The following is a 17621-nucleotide window of genomic DNA, read 5'->3' as shown; positions in this document are numbered from 1 at the left end:
TCCATCTACCAGGAGATTTTGGAGCACTTTAATTTTCCATCTGCTGACAAGCTTTATGGAGATGCTGATTTTATTTTGCAGCAAGTCTTCAGCACCTGCACCTTCCAAGTGGTTTGATGAACATGATATTACTGTGCTTGATTGGCCAGCCAACTCACCTGACCTGAACCTCACAGAGAATCTATGGGGTATTGTGAAGAAGAAGATAAGTAGCCAAATATCAGACAAAACAGGAGCTAAAGGCCGCGATCAAATCAACCTGGACTTCACAGGTTCTTCTACCTGGACTTCTACCTGGGCTAATCGACTCCATGCCACGCCACATTGAATTAGTAATTTGTTCAAAAGGACCCCAACCAAGTATTTAGTGCATAATTAAACCTGCTTTGGAGATCTTTAACATTTCTATTTGATCTTTTTTTGATTAATCTTTGAGTAAATGTTTGGGGAATGAGCACTTCAGTATTTTGTTCGCATATTCTGCGGTCATATTTTCTAATATTAAGATTGCAAACCCTTTTTTATGTTTATAGGTGTTTCCATTTACTCTTGTTTTTGTACATTTTGTATTTTTGTTTTGCATATTCACGTACAAAAGGAGATATTTTTTTTCACTTAACATTGTTCTATAGGTTTATTTTTTTTGTCCTATAATTTTTTTAATGAGTGGAACCAGGTGTGTTAGATAAAGGAGACATACAAAAGGGGCAAGGCAGGGGGGCCTTCTAGCCAGGTTTGGGAAGCACTGTACTAGAAACTTCTAGGCAGGTGTGTGGAGGCATGTTAGAGCTAAACTCTGCAGGACACTGGCCCTCAAAGACCAAGTTTGGGGACCTCTGTTCTACACATTATTGAAAGTATCTTTTACAATGATTTACAACATAGCTTGGGTTTAACATCAGAAAAACATAAGTTTTGAATCCAGCTCTGCCTCCAGGTCTTCAGGAGGTGAATGGCCAGCACCTCCTCAGCAACTCCAAGGACAATGCGTTGGACACTGGAAAGAGGCATTGTCAAACCACCTGGCAATCACATTATGTTGTAACACTGGCAGACAAAAACACCAGGGTCTGGATTGTGGCACCCAATCACGGTTGCCATTCACTTCTCAGAAGATCCAGCAGCACTGTCAGGGTCTCCATGCTCTGCTGAAAACCATTAAAAACCTTTTCAGCGCTGGCACGTTCAGCGTTATCCTGCAGTACAGGGGTCTGGTCTGATTTAGGGAAAGAAGGAAAAGAGAAACGGTTTAGAGCCATGACGACAGAATTAGAAAAAATATTACGGTACTTTAGTAACCAACCGTAATACCATATTGGGGAAAAACTTTTTTGGCTGAATAATTAAGTAAAAATATTATTTTGCATACTCTAATATACTTGCGGCATTGAGAGTAAACACAAAAGATATGTACTGTATTGCGGAGTGTATTTAACGAGTGTACATCCTTACACTCCACCTCTGATTATTTTGAAAAATAATTTTTTAATAAATTGAGTGTTTTATATAAATAGTTTTTTTTTTTTTTTTGCTAAACTTATTAAAGGCTGCATCAGTGATCAGCGGTCACTGAACATTGGGCTGTACCATGCCTTTATATTTTTATTATCATTATTTTTAATTCCGTTTATTTTTATGCCTACGTTTCCTAGGGTTGGAAACTTGTCTGCATATGATCACCATGGCCAAGACTATATACAAAAATCACACCTTTGTAAGACTTCAGTCAGCATTTGAACCTCCCTGTGTGTGTGTTGAAGTTTTTCGTATCATCACATTATTAAAGTAAACTCCAAGCCAATACCTGCATTTAAAGTTGTAGGCTAATCCGAAAAAGGACGCTGCCAACCAGTGTAATTTAACTGGCCTCTTTTAGCTAAGCCTGAGTCTGAGTCTCCTCCGTTCTGATTTAACACGCACCGAAGTGAACGCACTTTGGAACACTGCTTTCGGGTAGTAGGCTAAATGCTGCTCCATCTGAAAGCACGTGCTGGAGCTTTAATAGTAATCACAGAACGTCTTTTGACGAGATACACCTGACAATCACATTCGACTAATCGTGCCGCCCTACAAATTCTGGACACGCCCAGATGTCTTCTATAGAAAAAAGTCTTCTACTTGATCCTCACACAGAGCCACTCTATGGTCAAAGTTTTTTTTGAGACGTACTTGGGGGGGAAATGGCCTGTATATTGTTTTTCTCCTTATCGGCTGTGCTGCTGAACCTCTCTGGAGCTCGTCCTTTGGTAAGAGATGCAGCTCTCAGATTTGAGCATTCTTCACTCATTCGCTCATTCACTGTGTGTCCTATTTTTTCCCACAGGCTGATCAAGGTGAGTTTCTATTCAACCCTCATGCCTTCTTCAAATTAGGTAGAACCGTGCTGCTTGACTCGGATAAGATGAGTTCATGTAGCTCTCTCTTTATTCGAGTTGCTTCGTTCACTTGAGTGGCGTGAAATATTTTCAATAGCAAAATTCCCCAAACATTTCCACATGTGTAATCTTGATCATTTTCCAAATGGTAATCATTATAATGCAACCAAAGATAAATTTTTATTTTTTTTTGAGGAAACTGACTTTCCAAGTCTAATTCATGTGACATTATAGACGCAATTAACACAGTTCATGAATGACCAACCAATAACTCCTAAATGACTCCTTTGGGTCCTAAGTACCAGGATTATTAACCACTCATTAAAACAATGAAATGCACAAAAATCTAGATAATGACTTCATATTGCTCTTCTTTCTTCAGTTGTCCAGTCTAATACTGGTGTGGATCTTTTCTCAAAAATTCTGGAGGCAAACAAAGGTAATGGTTATTTACTACTTGACTATAACAATGTTAAGTCACTTTGTGTGTTAAATGGTAAATTATTTTTGAATTAAATGAATCCAAATAGGAAGATAAAACTACCAAATCTCAATTTTGGTGGCAAATGACTGAATTGAGGGACCACATAACGGGCTTTGCATCATGTTTGTCAACCGTATAAATGTATGAGGTACAGGTCTCGGGCGGGGTGTAAACCATTAGCCCTATTATAAGTGGCAATGGTTCACTTGTAACTTTTCTTAACTTTTAAATAAATTATAAAAAGGTCACGAGTTCGTAACTAATGTTAACTTTTTTTTTTTTTTTTTTTTTTTTTTTTTTTATAAATTCAGAGATCAGTGACATGCTTGCTGAGGGAGATATAGTTGTATCTGCATCCAAGAAAGCCATGACCAATTCCATGGAAAGTGCCATGAGCAGTGTAAATAGCTACATCGGCTGGCCAAAGTCCCCATCTGGATGGGTTGTAGTGCCATATACCATTTCTAAAGACTACTGTGAGTTATTTAAATCCACTTATGTCTGCATCAACATTCAATAACTTACATAATTTTGTGTTCATGACAGCTGATTATCAGAGAATGGTGATTGAAAGTGCAATGAAGAGTATCACTGCTAAAACCTGTGTCCATTTTTTGCCACGCACTAATGAAGAGGATTACATCAGCATTGAGAATCTAGGAGGGTGAGATTGATCACACCTGAATAATAAATGTACTACTACCTCCCTAATAAATGTACATGTACCTGAATCCCCTTCAAAAGTTTAAGGTCAGGAAGATGTTGCTTTAAAGATATTAAGGTTTTTACAAGGATGCTTTAAACAGAGCAAAAATGACCATAAAGACGTTTGTTATAAGATTTCTCACAAATTCTGAAGAAATGGATCACCGTTTTCACAAGATATTATGCAGCAATATATGAATAATAATATTGCAGGTTTTTCTTTTCTTTTTTTTTGGTGTGAAATTTTATTTTTATTTTTTTTTCACTTCTTTTGGATGCGTTTCTTTACAGCTGCTCGTCTACTGTAGGGAGAGCTGGAGGTGTACAGCAGTTGTCTCTGTCTGTGGACGGCTGTATTTATTATGGGATTGTTGAGCATGAGCTCCTCCATTCTCTGGGGTTCAGCCACGAGCACACCAGGAGTGACCGAGACAAGTACATCTGGATCAACTGGCAGAATGTTCCAGAAGGTCGTGTGTGTGTGTGTGTGTGTGTGAGAGAGAAGCGAGACAAGTCTCATTCTATAGGTTTTTAAAAACAATCTTTATTTTATCGCAATGAAAACCTCAGTGCCAATGATCACTTGTTTGCCCTTACACAGCATCTTCATACAACTTTCAGATAAAGGACACCGATACTCTGAATACCCCTTATGACTATAGCTCAATCATGCATTATGGAAGGTAAAGCTTCACCCATATTACTTTTCCATGCTTCAGTATGGATATATAAAGTACACCCTCAAGGGAATTCACTCTCGCCCTTCATCTGCAGGTCAGCCTTCGCCGTACAATCTGGCTTGGAAACAATCATTCCAATTCCTAACCCTTTAGTACAGATTGGTCAGAGGCAGGAATTGTCTGCCGTTGACATTCAGCGAATCAACAAGCTCTATGAATGTGGTGCGCTCATTACACCCACGTGGTCTCATTTTAAACGGCGTTTTGGACCGAAATGACTGTACTACAACTCGGGTTTTTTTTTTTTTTTTTTTTAAACCTGCAGGTTTTTAAAGTGAACACCGAAGATGAAATCCCAGTGAGATACAGACTGTGACCAGAATGATTATGGTACTGCATAACCAAAGTACATCTTTTCCTTCCTTCACTTTGTCTGTAACTTGACCACTTAAATGTATTGGACTGACTGCAGTGCTGAATTGCAATAAACCTTGTTATGGGTCAGTCCTGAACTGGTTTCATTTTAGTTCCTAGCAGGGCTGAACTTTGAATTACTTGAGTTAAGGGAAAATACGCACACCACACTCAATGCAGATTTCCTGTTTGATGCATATACCTATGCCTGTTTCTGCCTCCGTAAAAAGTTATAAATTTAAAGTGACAACAGTGAGATTTTAAAGTCACAATTACATTATGTAGGGCAAAATAAGTTCCGAAATAACTGTTAAATTAACAGTTGGAGAGGTGGATTTATGAAAAGTCACATTGTGTTAGTTTTAAATGTAGGATTAACACCGACTGGTTGAACATGGTATTGTGGTCCAAATTCAAAATATTGGAGTGGGGTTGGTGTGTGGGTGTTTTGTAATCATTTAAAAAAAAAAATTTTTTTTAACCTGGCCCCTCAGACTTGTTGCCCATGCAGGCTGCCACATTGACAACACTAACAGGAACTAGCACACCTGAAGAAGAAAGAAGTTAAGTATGCAATGTTTTCCACCAACTGGCAACCCGGGCTGCCGAAATACAATTAAGTTAACTGGCAGTGGTCAAGTTTCACAAACCAAGAACAACATTCCAGCTCAGAACACACATTTTCAAAGGAGAATAATTGTTTTTTTTCCAATAAACAAGTATGTTAACTTGGCAAGTTCCTTAAATGTCTGCAGACGTATGGTATTTTAATGCTTTAAGTGTAGTCAAAAACTTACAACACCTTTAAGATTATTGTTAAAAATTATGAGCTTGAGTCAATTGACAAATATAATTGCAACTGTAATGCGACACTTGATGGTCACAATTTCAAGATATGGTAGTTGTGAGATGTTAGTTGCATATATGGTAAAAGTATAAAGCTGCAATTGTGACATTATGAGAACAAGTTACAATAAACAATTAGCAATTGTGGAATTTACTCATAATTGCACATATCTATATGAAGATATGACATGTGATATGAAGTTGTATTTATCTGAAGCAAAGTTGCAGTTATGAGACATAAAATTGTAACTACAGGAAAAAGTGGCAACGAATAAAATATTAAGTCACAATTATGAGAAGTGCTTATATTGTGAGTGTAGTTTGTTATATATAAAGTTGCAAGATAAAATAAATATAAATATTTTCAACTCGAAGACAAAGTTGCAATTGAAGTTAAAATTAGTGGTACTTGTATTACTGGTAAATAACCAGTAATATAAAACCAATACAGTTTGAACTCAAGCAGTAAACATCAGTTGAGTTGGATTAGTAACATTAGTAACAAGTTGTCATCCATTTACTATTCTGATATTAGGAAAGTAGCAAAAGGCACACTGAAATCAAACATTTACTGATGGTCATTGCATCCATAAACAAATAAACCGGTCATGTGCAGTGGTCGTCCAGTAGATGGCACTAAGTGTCTGGTCACCTTGGCCTTCCTGCACATCAGGCCCCTATCTGATTACCCAATAAAATCTCACTCATGCTCAGGGGTCCAAGATTTGACCACACTTAACACCCCACCCCACCCCCCTTTCATTTTATGCACATGTATAGTTTCTTATTTAGTTCCTTATTTAGTAATAAAATCTGAGAATAATGCCAGGTGCCTTCAGTAGAGCGCAGCATTTTCTAAAGCTAGCAAATGTTGCAAAACTTTATTCCAGAGAGGCTTTCCTAAGGGGCTACAAACCCCATGAACACCTTGATGCTCACAGCTTTGGCATAGGTGGATCTTTCGGTCTAATGTCTCCATTTGGCTTTTTATTCTCTGGTTCATTTGGACTGGTTTTGGGAGTCTTGAGTTTCTGTTGATCCCTTCTCAAGTGTCTCCTTTGACGTCTCCTTTTGCGCCTGTCTGTGGAAGCTGGGTTCGATTCTGGTACATCCAGCAGGGGTACCAGGTGAACCTTGCCACTCACTGCATCTGAAGACTCATCGATGTACGCAAGATTTTCCCCAAGGTAATCCAAGGGCTGAGAGAGGACGGGATCTTTGGGCTTGGCATGAAGTTTTTCTTCTTCTTTCACTGAATCTTTGCCCTTGTCGCTACCCCCTCCTTCCGGGACCCGGTCTGTTTGGGTTAACTCTGATTGGGACTCAGAGCTGCTTTCCGACTCATCCGATGAACCAGAATAGGAGCTGGAGCCGGATTCGGATTCATTCTCCTCTTTGCCATCCTCTCCGGCTCTATCCTGACTGCCATCGTGTCTGTGGCGCCTGTGGCGCCGCTTTCGCCTGGTGCGCTTGAAAGGATCTTCAAATTTTCCAGACATGTTGAAATCCACAGACATGTTCTGGATGTTCTGAGTCCAGTCTGAGGCATGTGCTCTTAACCCCTCCATCTGAGAGCAGAAAGTAGGGCAGGAGAAATGGAAAGGCTTGAGAGTTATGGAGAGATTTGTATGTCACCATGAAACGAATGATTGAAATTTGATACAGATTTTAGGTTAAAGGGAGCTGTGGAGATGAATTACAGGCATGAGGGGAAATGGAAGGAAGGTTCATGAAGATAAGAGGGGCCGGAATTGAGAGAGAAGTTAAAAATCATATTTGAGTTGCAGTGTTTGACCAGGGAGGCTGACCAGGCACTAACCTTATTCATAAACTGCTCAAAACATTTGATTATAAAAAAATAATTGGATATCAAAATTGAATCTTTGACCTACCTCAGCTCGGGTTTTTTTGGTAAGAACAAGGATCCAATTCCCAATCATGGAAAGAATGGACACAAAGTAGGCCAATCCAAACAAAACCCAGAACCACACCAGAGGCTTGTACCAATGCTCTTGAATTGTATCACCTGATGGACAAGATTTACAAAACACATAAAGATTAAATTTATAGTTCACCCAAAAACGAAAACGGTTAATCAGCATAATTTGGTTCCAAACCAGTTTGACTTTAGTTATTCTGTTGAACACAAAGGAAAATATTCTGAAGAATGTTACAGCTGTTTTTGTTCGTATTGTGATAGTCAATAGGATATAAAGGTAGCAGGAAACGAATTCAGTGAAAACATTTGAAATGAACGTTTGATTAATGCAAGACAAAAATGGTGAGATAAACCTTAAATGTTTGGACAGGAACCAAATAGGTTTGACAGCATTTGATGTTTAAAGTTTGTGGCACCATATGTTTGCTGATCAATGTTTTGATTGTATTTGTGAGTAAATAAAGGTTTATTTTAAGCATAAAAATTATCATTTGAACTTAGACATCTTGGAGTATGGATTTTTTTTTGAAAGCTCCATTGACTTTCATAATATTGATAAAGACAGCTGAAACATTCTTCAAAATATATTTGTTTTGTGTTCTCCGTAAGTCATACACCTTTGGAAAAACTTGATTTTTTTAAGTTTTAAGTTTTTTAAGTTTCTTGGTAAATAGGAGTGAGATGATGGATTGGCAATAGTGGAATCGAGCCTTTGAAAAACAATCAACCCATTAAACACCCACCACAAGATGACTGCAGTGTTTTGTTTTTTAATGTAACATTTCATGAAAGAACGTACTAAGGTTAAATGAGGTCTTATTCACTGTGGGTTAACATCTTCTTGAGCAAAAAGACAATAGACAGGATGGATGCTTACAGGTTGATATCTTAGTTTCAATCAATTTGATCATGAAATAAAGTGCAAGTTATTTATTAAACTGTCGTAAGTGAGCAAACATTTCAGGATTTCACCCAGTGGTACCTGCAACATAGTCTCCAAAGCCCACTGTAGTGAGGGTGATGACTACAAAGTAGGCAGATTCTAGCCAATTCCAATTTTCAACTCTCTGGAAGACTAAAATTGGCACAAAGATGAAGAGAACACAGCCCAGCAGGATGGACAGCACAGCGGTGATGACACGTACAATGGTCGGGCTCACCTTCCACTTCTGAATGGAGAAAATAAAGAAGACTGAAGACAAATGTGCAGAAAGCTGGAAATTAATCATTGCAGCAAAGGTTTACAACACCTTGATATAGCAAAGTGTATGAAAGACTGTTTATAAAAAAAAAATAAACATGATTAAAGGGTTAGTTCATCGAAACACCAAAATTATGTTATTAAAACTCACCCTCATGTCATTCCAAACCAGTAAGACCTCCGTTTATCTTTGGAACACAGTTTAAGATATTTTAGATTTAGTCCGAGAGCTCTCAGTCCCTCCATTGAAGCTGTGTGTACGGTCTACTGTCCATCTCCAGAAAGGTAAGAAAAACATCATCAAAGTAGTCCATGTGTCATCAGAGGGTCAGTTAGAATTTTTTAAAGCATCGGAAATACATTTTGGTCCAAAAATAGCAAAAATTATGAATTTATTCAGCATTGTCTTCTCTTCCATGTCTGTTGTGAGAGAGAGTTCAAAACAAAGCAGTTTGTGATATCCGGTTCGCGAACGAATCATTCCATGTAACCGGATCTTTTTGAACCAGTTCACCAAATCGAACTGAATCGTTTTAAACGGTTCGCGTTTACAATACGCATTAATCCACAAATGACTTAAGCTGTTAACTATTTTAATGTGGCTGACACTCCCTCTGAGTTAAAACAAACCAATATCCCGGAGTAATTCATTTACTCAAACAGTACACTGACTGAACTGCTGTGAAGAGAGAACTGAAGATGAACACCGAGCCGAGCCAGATAACGAACAAAAGATGATTATACTGCGCATGGGTGATTCAGCGTGAAGCAGACTGACACACAGAGCGTTATGAGCCCAGGTAAACCGAAGGCTTTCATTGGCAATGATTGCCAATGACGCCATTACGTCGAGCGCAAAAGAACTGGTGAACCGTTTTCTTCAACCGGTTTATTGAATCGAACTGTCCGAAAGAACTACTGGTGATCCAGAAACCGATGCAACCGGTTCTTGACTCGTGAACGAGTCAGTCTTTTGTTCGTTATTTGGCTCGGCTCGGTGTTCATCTTAAGTTCTCTCTTCACAGCAGTTCAGTCAGTGTACTGTTTGAGTAAATGAATTACTCCGGGATATTGGTTTGTTTGAACTCAGAGGGAGTGTCAGCCACATTAAAAAAAAGTTAACAGCTTAAATCATTTGTGGATTAATGCGTATTGGAGACGCGAGTTGTTTAAAACGATTCAGTTCGATTTGGTGAACTGGTTCAAAAAGATCCGGTTACATCGAATGATTCGTTCGCGAACCGGATATCACAAACTGCTTTGTTTTGAACGCTCTCTCACAACAGACACGGAAGAGAAGACAATGATGAATAAATTCATAGTTTTTGCTATTTTTGGACCAAAATTTATTTTTGATGCTTCAAAAAATTCTAACTGACTCTCTGATGTCTTACCTTTCTGGACATGGACAGTATACCGTACACACAGTTTCAATGGAGGGACTGAGAGCTCTCGGACTAAATCTAAAATATCTTAAACTGTGTTCCAAAGATAAACGGAGGTCTCACGGGTTTGGAACGACATGAGGGTCAGTTATTAATAACATAATTTTGGTTTTTCGATGAACTAACCTTTTAATGATTGTCTTGTAACGATTGTCATTTACCCATAAAAGAGCTTCAACTTTAGCAATGGCCTTCCTCAGCGATGTCCCCAGATGGTCTCCTGCGGCAGCCAATAGAAATCCAAACAAAGGAATGCCAAACAGCGTATAGCAGATACAGAAGAGCTGTCCCCACTTAGTCTTTGGAGAAATGTTCCCATAACCTGGACCACAGACAAACACTTGCTGTGATCTGATGGCAGATATTTTTAGACATCGCACAGTGCATATGATCCCCAGAATGCAGAGGCCAGGCTAGGCTCTAGCTTTAACATGCAGGTGTGTTCAGCCAGTGATGTGGCAGTCCCATACCAATGGTGGTGACAATGGTGCCACAGAAGAAGAAAGCGCTGGCCAGGTCCCAACTGGTGCTGAATGTGGTATTACTTTTGGGGTTAACTCCAACCCTGACAGCTTCAGTCAGCACCTGTATAGAGACAATGGAGTATAGGGAAAAAAATTAGATATTAAAAACAGGTTGACTTAACATAATACAAGCTAATGTTGCAAGGAAGTTGAATAACAGTTTTCTTAAAGATGCAGTATGAAATATTGACAGCTAGTGGTTGTAATGGGCACTGCAGTCCAAATTTTAACTGCCTCTGATCAAAGAACTTTTAGTTTGTGTAGAATCTGCAATCGCACATTTCAAAGTAGATGGCTGTAGCATTGTTTTTCAGAGTCACAAGTATGTCATATTGTGGTATTTCTATGCTAGTACAGTCAGAACATTACATATACCTGTAGCACCTTTAAGCTAATAGTTTATTTCTAGGACTGATTGCCTGGTAACAATCTTTTGATTAATCTGTGGCTGGTTGCATAAAATACTAGACTAGTCTTACAAGTTAGTCATCATAACATTTTTAAGTCAGTTGCATAAAAACATAGATTGGTCTAATTTGAATCTAAAAATGAATCCAGACCAATTCCCCTTTGGCTAACTGTTAGTTGGTCAAACTAGTTCTGAAGACAGTTTTAACATAGAGGCTTTGTCTATGCAACTGTGTACCAATATGAAGAATACTGATCAGGATGTGGAATAACATGGGTTTTCTTTTTTTTTCTTTTTTTTTTTTTGGTATATACAAAATGTTAATTTGGTTGGACCAGAATAATCATAACTTGCAAAAATACTTACATCTATCAGATCTGTTAGATGCTTTGGGTCTACACATGTGTAGTTGCCCAAGAACTCCTGACGGGTAATTTGCAGCTTGTCATATTGGCTTTCCTCATTTGGAGCCTCCAGGGCATTGAACACCAAAGCCCCCATCATCAAGTACAGGAGCACCCCAATGAGGATGAATATAAGGGTGGAGCCATGCATGGCTGAACGTCTGCTGGAATCTGTCCGTTTCTTGTCCTTTCCACTGCTGGTAGCGTTCCTCTTAGGGACGAGACTGCAAAACCAGCTGAATCCATTAAAGAGAGCTGCAAGCACTTCATGGTGAAAGCTTAAGTGTGACCACAAATTAACTTTACAGAAGATTTTGGTCTAACCCATTAAAGCTGCAATATTGTTGGTCTACAGCTTTCAGAATTTAAACCTAATACAATGTTCAGCCACAAACCTGTCCCTTTCCTCCTTGCGTTTCCGGCTTATACAGCTCCGTCTGTGACAGTTGCTAGAGTCTTTGTATCCGTATCCACAAGGAAACACTTCATCCTAGTGATCTGATTAAGGTGAAGGGACAAGTGTTTTAGGAATATAAATGAAACTTGTACAAAAAAAAAAAAAAAACCTTGATTGGACAAAATAATGTGTTAACATTTGAAAAACAGGCAATATTTCTTTAAGGTGTTTTACCACCATTTGCCTTTAGCTTCCAATCTTCTTAGAATAGATTAATACAACTTTTGAATAGTCTCCAGTTGACTGTCATCTAGATGAATATCTACCAGTGGTTTCAGAGATGTTGAGGAGGGAATCTTCTCTCCTAGACTGCCTGCAGTGGTCTGATAATATTCAAGTCAGGTGATTGATTTGACAAGGGAAGATGTTTAAGCTTCAACAGTGCAGGTTTTATGATCTTTCAGGTTCAGCTCTTTCATGGATGTTGACTTTGTGGTTGGTTAGAGGAAACGGGGTCCTCAAATACTGAAGTTTGCTGTGTAGTTTGGACCCAGTCCTTCTTAGTGATCCCTGGTCCCTATCATTCACTTTCAGTTTTTAACCACTATTCTTCTTCGCTGATGAAGTCTTTCCTGCTGTTGTTCTTAAAACACTAACCAATTAGGCTGTTGAGGTTACAGACGCTCCTGCTAAATGGGCTCCCATGATTCGCCTTTTCTGGAAGTCTGACAACTCACCCATTTAACCCACGGCTTGTACTAAACTCTGCTGAACACAGCTTATACTACACTGCTATACAATCTAAAGAATATAGAAAACTAAAGGATAATTAAAAGACAATCACAAGGTTTCTTTCTCACTATAGCCTACACACAATATAAACCTCTATAATAATGGGTGTTCACATTATTTTGTCCAAGACCTGTATGATTTTTTTCTTTATTATTTGACAAATATACATTTCCAAGAGCCCTTCCTGAATATATGTCTAACTTTATTTTAATTTTTCTAAAAGTTGAAAATCTCAAACTTTTAAAAGGCAGTGTACATGTTGTTGTTTTTATAAATTCCTGGATTCTGATTGGTCAGCAGCTGTGTTTTATTCACGATACAGCACAGCTATGACTGCTTCACCCAACCTGTGTATCACTGAGCAACACCCTTAGCAACCAACCTTGGCAACATAAACAATCAATAATTTTTGGTTTTAATATTTTTAGTGTGTGGAAACCGTTTTTTCGCTTCGTGTCATGCCTAACAACACCCTTCAGCGTGAATTATTCACAATACAGCACGGCCTCTCGTACCTTATTGCTAACATAAACCACGCATTAATTATAGAAGTCTATTTAAAGTCCTTTTGATGATTTAAAGGACTTTGGTGACACACTGTCAAGAAATAAAACACATAAAGTCCTGGTACCCAATGTGAAACTGCTCTGAATGCTTTCCTAACTTTAAACAAATGTATTTTTGGCTTTCAGTGGACAGTTATACTGACAGGAATCACACTGAGGGCCAGGTGGCTCCTGTCAGGTCACAAAGGTTGCAACTTCAATTATGTTGCGAAACAAAACTCATGTTATTTACACTCTCAGAAAAAAAGATACAAAAAAAGTTGTTACTGGGGCAGAACCTTTTCAAAAGGCACACCTTTGTACCTAAAGAATTCATATTGGTACCTTAAAGGTACATATGTGACCCTGGACCACAAAACCAGTCTTAAGTGTCAATTATCAATAACTTTGACCCATGCTATGTTTTATTGGCTATTGCTAAAAACATACCCCAGCTACTTAAGACTGGTTTTGTGGTCCAGGTTTACATATTAGTACCTAAAGTGTACATATTTGTACCTAAAAGGTACAAAAGTGTACCTTTTGAAAAAGGTACCGCCCTACTGACTGATTTTTTTCTGATAGTGTACTGAGTAACAACATCAGACATTTACCAGCTGTTAGACAAACAAAGCCTTATATACAGGACATAGGGGTCAATTTGGGACACGAGGACTCATTGATTCAATCTCAGAACGATTCTGAACATGATTCTTATCAATACTGAAGATGAGCTCTAAATGTGAACTATATGCAATCAAATTACAGAAAGTGAGAGTAAGAAGCACTTACAGCCAGTGAAGGACGTGTTAGCTGTCAATAAAATATGTGAAGGAATAGTATCATGAATAAGAATTATAGCTGAGCAGTTATTGCTTATTATAAAGAAATTTGTGGAGGTTGGCCAGTTTTTATTGGTCATAGAGAACTGTGTGAGAAATCAGACCAGTGTAGTTGACACAAGGTTTTTAACATTTACCTTAGCTCATTTTCTGTATGGGCACATAGGCCTATATAGTTGTATTTCCACATTATACGGGGTAAGTTGTCACAGTAATATATACACGTAATATATAAAATACAAAAATGTATTAAAACAAAATGTTCATTGAACTATGAGTGTGTGTGTGTGTTTCATAATTGTTTTGTTTCAATTAAATTGTTATTGTGTTGATGTTTCAGTTCTTTTTATTAAAAACACACACATTGTATAACTTGTCTTTAAAAATGATCAAATAATAATTATAAATAAAAAAAAAGGTTTCAAACAATAAATATGAATAGTTAATAATTAAATTGTATACATTTAAAAACACTTGTGACAGCCTTCTCTGACCTGGGATTTATGAAAAATACAGTTTAACTGTTAAGATCTGACATATCTGGTGATATAAAGATTTACACTTTAATTTGGAAGACATAATTTGCTAAAAACATTATCATTTGTGATGGTTTCAAAATCTAATATACAAAACCAAAGCTAGAGAAAACGTTTCTTATAGTCTGTGTGAGAATGTCACATGTTGTGCGACCAAATAAATTATTTAGCAGTTCTCATATTTTTATTTTATAGTATCAAGAGATATGTGTAATGCTATACGCTGTGAGTTCTATTGAGGACAGCATTTGTGTATTTACGAGTGTATGACTAACTCATGTGCGTGTGAATGTGTGTGTGCGTGTGTGAGATCTGAGAAGCTTCAAATGCCAGGAGACTGAAATGTCTGTGGCAGTTATTGGGTTTAGAGTTTGTTTCAGAGCTCAGGAGGATCTGCTGACTGCATAGTTGCAAGCTCACTATAAAAAGTGGTTTCGTGAACCAGCAAATATAAAGACATTCAGGTAATTAGATCTAATTAATCTAACCAAAGCCAATCTCCCCAAAATATACATTGATTGACAGCCCACACAAGTCTAAGATTTCACAGCATGAATTTCCAACTCTCAGTACCTTTATAGTGTTTAAAACAACTATTTACACCTCATTTTACTTGCAGAGACATGCATAATTGCTATTTGCTGTGACTCAGTACACTAAACTTATAACCTAAACATAATATCTCCATGCACAGTAACTCAAAATATACCCCAAAAGACAGCAGAAGTAAGTCACTTGGTCCGAAACTTCCAAACAGAACATCACAGGACATAATGAACTTCCATGCAGGACTGTGGCACCAACAATGCAAATATTAGCATTAAACTTACAAAATGATTCTTACACACAAGCTCTCAAGCCCATCTCCCACCTCAGAGCAGATGATCCGGCATATCCAGAGTGCTGCAGCCGCAACTGCAGGGTTCCTTCCAGAGGGTGTGTAAGTGTGTGTGTGTGTGTGTGTGTGAGAGAGAGAGAGATGGACAGAGACTGCTGCTGAGTACCCAAGAATGAAAAGGTACTCAATCAGATGGAGGTAAAACTGAGAGAGTGAATGTATACGAGACTACCAACATGTTTGAGGGCTTTGTCAGTGTGTGTGTTTGTGTGTGTATGTGGGAGAGGGTGGGATCAGTGAGACAGGGAAGGGCTACTACAGTAAAGGATGGAGAAAGAGAGGGAGGAAATGAAAAAAAAAGGGAAAGGGTGTGGCCGATGCAGAGATTCCGTGCTTGATCGGATAATTGGTCTCTCCCTTTGGATCATTATTTTCCCAACTCAGTTTATTCCAGTTTAATGGGATGGTTCCGTTCCAGAGGAAGGTTTATGTTCTGCTTTGAAATGCCACTGAGGGGACAAAATGTGTGCATATACTCAAAAAAATTAAAAAAATTAAATAATAAATATTAACCAATAAATCAATAATATATATATATATATATATATATATATATATATATATATATATATATATATATATATATATATATATATATATATATATATATATATATATATATATTTACATAACTGTTTAACCAGCTATTAATTTTTATTATACAATTAATAAAATTCATGCTTAATTCATGTTTGTTCATTTAATAAATTGTTCATTTAATTTATACTTTAATAATAATTTATACTTAAACTTTAATTTCTATATATTATATGTATATGCCCGTGTGGGTGTCTATATACTGTACATATATATATATATTATATATATATATATATATATATATATAGTAATTAAACCAATAATTACAAATAAATAGAACAGCATCTCAATGATAAAACAACTTTCCTCAGATTTAGGTCAAAGTAAATCATATGCTGTTATTTGTTGATTTGTTTTGTTCATTTACAATAAATGTCAATAAATGTCTTAAAGACATAAATCTTAGGTATATTACAGTATACTTATTTTTATATTACTATAAAATATTTTTTATATATTTATTAATATTCAAGTTCTACTACTATAATTAATTTTAATTTATTAAATTCTGAACAAGAGGAGTGGCTAGCCGCACACTGATCCACTCAAAACCGGAAGTCTACAAAAACATTTTTTTTTTCAAATTGCAATTGCAATGCAATGCCATTGGCTCTACGCACCTGTAGTACAAGGACCTGCAGTACAAGAACTTTTTTTCTGTTTGGAGCGCTACATATTTTTTCTAATTTATACAATTCTAAAATCGATAACAATTTTTCCAGCTTGATAAAATATTTTATTAGAATATTATACTATTAATGAATTAACATTTACCTAGATTAACAAATTCTGTTTGAAAAACAAAGATGAAAAAACTCAGTTTGAAAGTACAGAAGTTATAATAACAGTAGGCTTTTCTAGTCACTCCAGATATTATATTGCTCAGTATATTTCAATACCTCCCCTTTAATTCCTCTCATATCACTCTCTCTCTCTTTGAGTAGCTGATATATAGTAAACCATCTTTTCAGTCTACCATCCCTTGCATTTTCTCACCTTCTATCTCACACTTCCCATATGTTCGTATCAGTATCAGAGTGACATGTGATTCACGCAAATGCGCAGAACATTTTGGAAAGTGCAGCTGTAACATTGCAGACATTGCATGGCTCTCTCAACTGTAGCCAGGAGCCACATGCTCACGCTGCTCACAGCACAGACCTGGTGGGCATGTGGTTACACTTCGCAGGACAGTCACACGTGACGACGAATCATTGTATGTGAATCACCACCTTTAATTGATTTTGTTTAGAATTATTATCAGTCTTGTCGAAAACAATGAAGTTTTTGTCTCTGAGATAGAAATGAGAGTTTGAAGCCAAAGGGGGAAACACTATGGCGGTGTAACAATAATATACTACAGCCATCGCCAACAAGGCCATTACATAACCAGATAAGGAATCCATCAGTAACTCTATTATTCATGAAGATATTTCACATTGCTGCTAATGTGGCTCCTGCAAAAAGGAAGCAACACCATCGTTGGCTCGTGCCCAAAACACCCCTCTTTACACCAAAAAGCTTGACTTACAGGGTCATACCAGCAGCCAGAGACTGTGTTAACAAGTATGGGAAAGATTATCCC

General features: G+C 37.3%; 2 protein-coding genes across 3 annotated transcripts; one reads left to right on the top strand and one right to left on the bottom strand.

Moving 5' to 3' along the window:
* Nucleotides 1–2095: 2095 nt before the first annotated feature.
* On the top strand, nt 2096–4756 carry LOC132130797 (high choriolytic enzyme 1-like). The gene is made up of 8 exons (XM_059542611.1): nt 2096–2246; nt 2758–2814; nt 3171–3335; nt 3406–3523; nt 3856–4034; nt 4166–4247; nt 4339–4466; nt 4570–4756. Exons 3-8 carry the CDS (start codon nt 3182–3184, stop codon nt 4575–4577), a joined length of 669 nt encoding a protein of 222 aa, XP_059398594.1. The 5' UTR covers nt 2096–2246; nt 2758–2814; nt 3171–3181; the 3' UTR covers nt 4578–4756.
* A 1243-nt stretch (nt 4757–5999) lies between these two features.
* On the bottom strand, nt 6000–15641 carry LOC132130831 (potassium channel subfamily K member 4). Of its 2 annotated transcripts, none has more exons than XM_059542655.1 (8): nt 15383–15641; nt 11822–11924; nt 11389–11650; nt 10560–10674; nt 10251–10411; nt 8426–8612; nt 7397–7530; nt 6000–7072 (listed from the first exon to the last, which is right to left on the bottom strand). In XM_059542655.1, the coding sequence occupies exons 3-8, from the start codon at nt 11575–11577 to the stop codon at nt 6440–6442; spliced, it is 1419 nt and encodes a 472-aa protein (XP_059398638.1). In that variant the 5' UTR covers nt 11578–11650; nt 11822–11924; nt 15383–15641; the 3' UTR covers nt 6000–6439. The 2 variants fall into 2 exon arrangements, with proteins under 2 accessions (XP_059398638.1, XP_059398636.1); XM_059542653.1 differs by having other exon boundaries at nt 15410–15641.
* Nucleotides 15642–17621: the final 1980 nt, after the last annotated feature.

This window comes from Carassius carassius, chromosome 47 (assembly GCF_963082965.1).
Source record: "Carassius carassius chromosome 47, fCarCar2.1, whole genome shotgun sequence".
NCBI classification, from domain to species: domain Eukaryota; kingdom Metazoa; phylum Chordata; class Actinopteri; order Cypriniformes; family Cyprinidae; genus Carassius; species Carassius carassius.
Note: the sequence above shows the minus strand (reverse complement) of the source record. Positions and strands in the feature narration are given on the sequence as shown.

What these genes read in the sequence shown, in the direction of transcription:
- LOC132130831 (XM_059542655.1), bottom strand. Translation starts at nt 11,577, where the DNA reads ATGCATGGCTCCACCCTTATATTCATCCTCATTGGGGTGCTCCTGTAC. An exon ending in ATCTAACAGATCTGATAGAT is followed by an intron (nt 10,675 to 11,388) that starts GTAAGTATTTTT and finishes GTCTCTATACAG; the next exon opens with GTGCTGACTGAAGCTGTCAG. An exon ending in CCAAAAAAACCCGAGCTGAG is followed by an intron (nt 7,073 to 7,396) that starts GTAGGTCAAAGA and finishes TTCTGCTCTCAG; the next exon opens with ATGGAGGGGTTAAGAGCACA.
- LOC132130797 (XM_059542611.1), top strand. Translation starts at nt 3,182, where the DNA reads ATGCTTGCTGAGGGAGATATAGTTGTATCTGCATCCAAGAAAGCCATG. An exon ending in TACCATTTCTAAAGACTACT is followed by an intron (nt 3,336 to 3,405) that starts GTGAGTTATTTA and finishes TGTTCATGACAG; the next exon opens with CTGATTATCAGAGAATGGTG. An exon ending in CTGGCAGAATGTTCCAGAAG is followed by an intron (nt 4,035 to 4,165) that starts GTCGTGTGTGTG and finishes GCCCTTACACAG; the next exon opens with CATCTTCATACAACTTTCAG.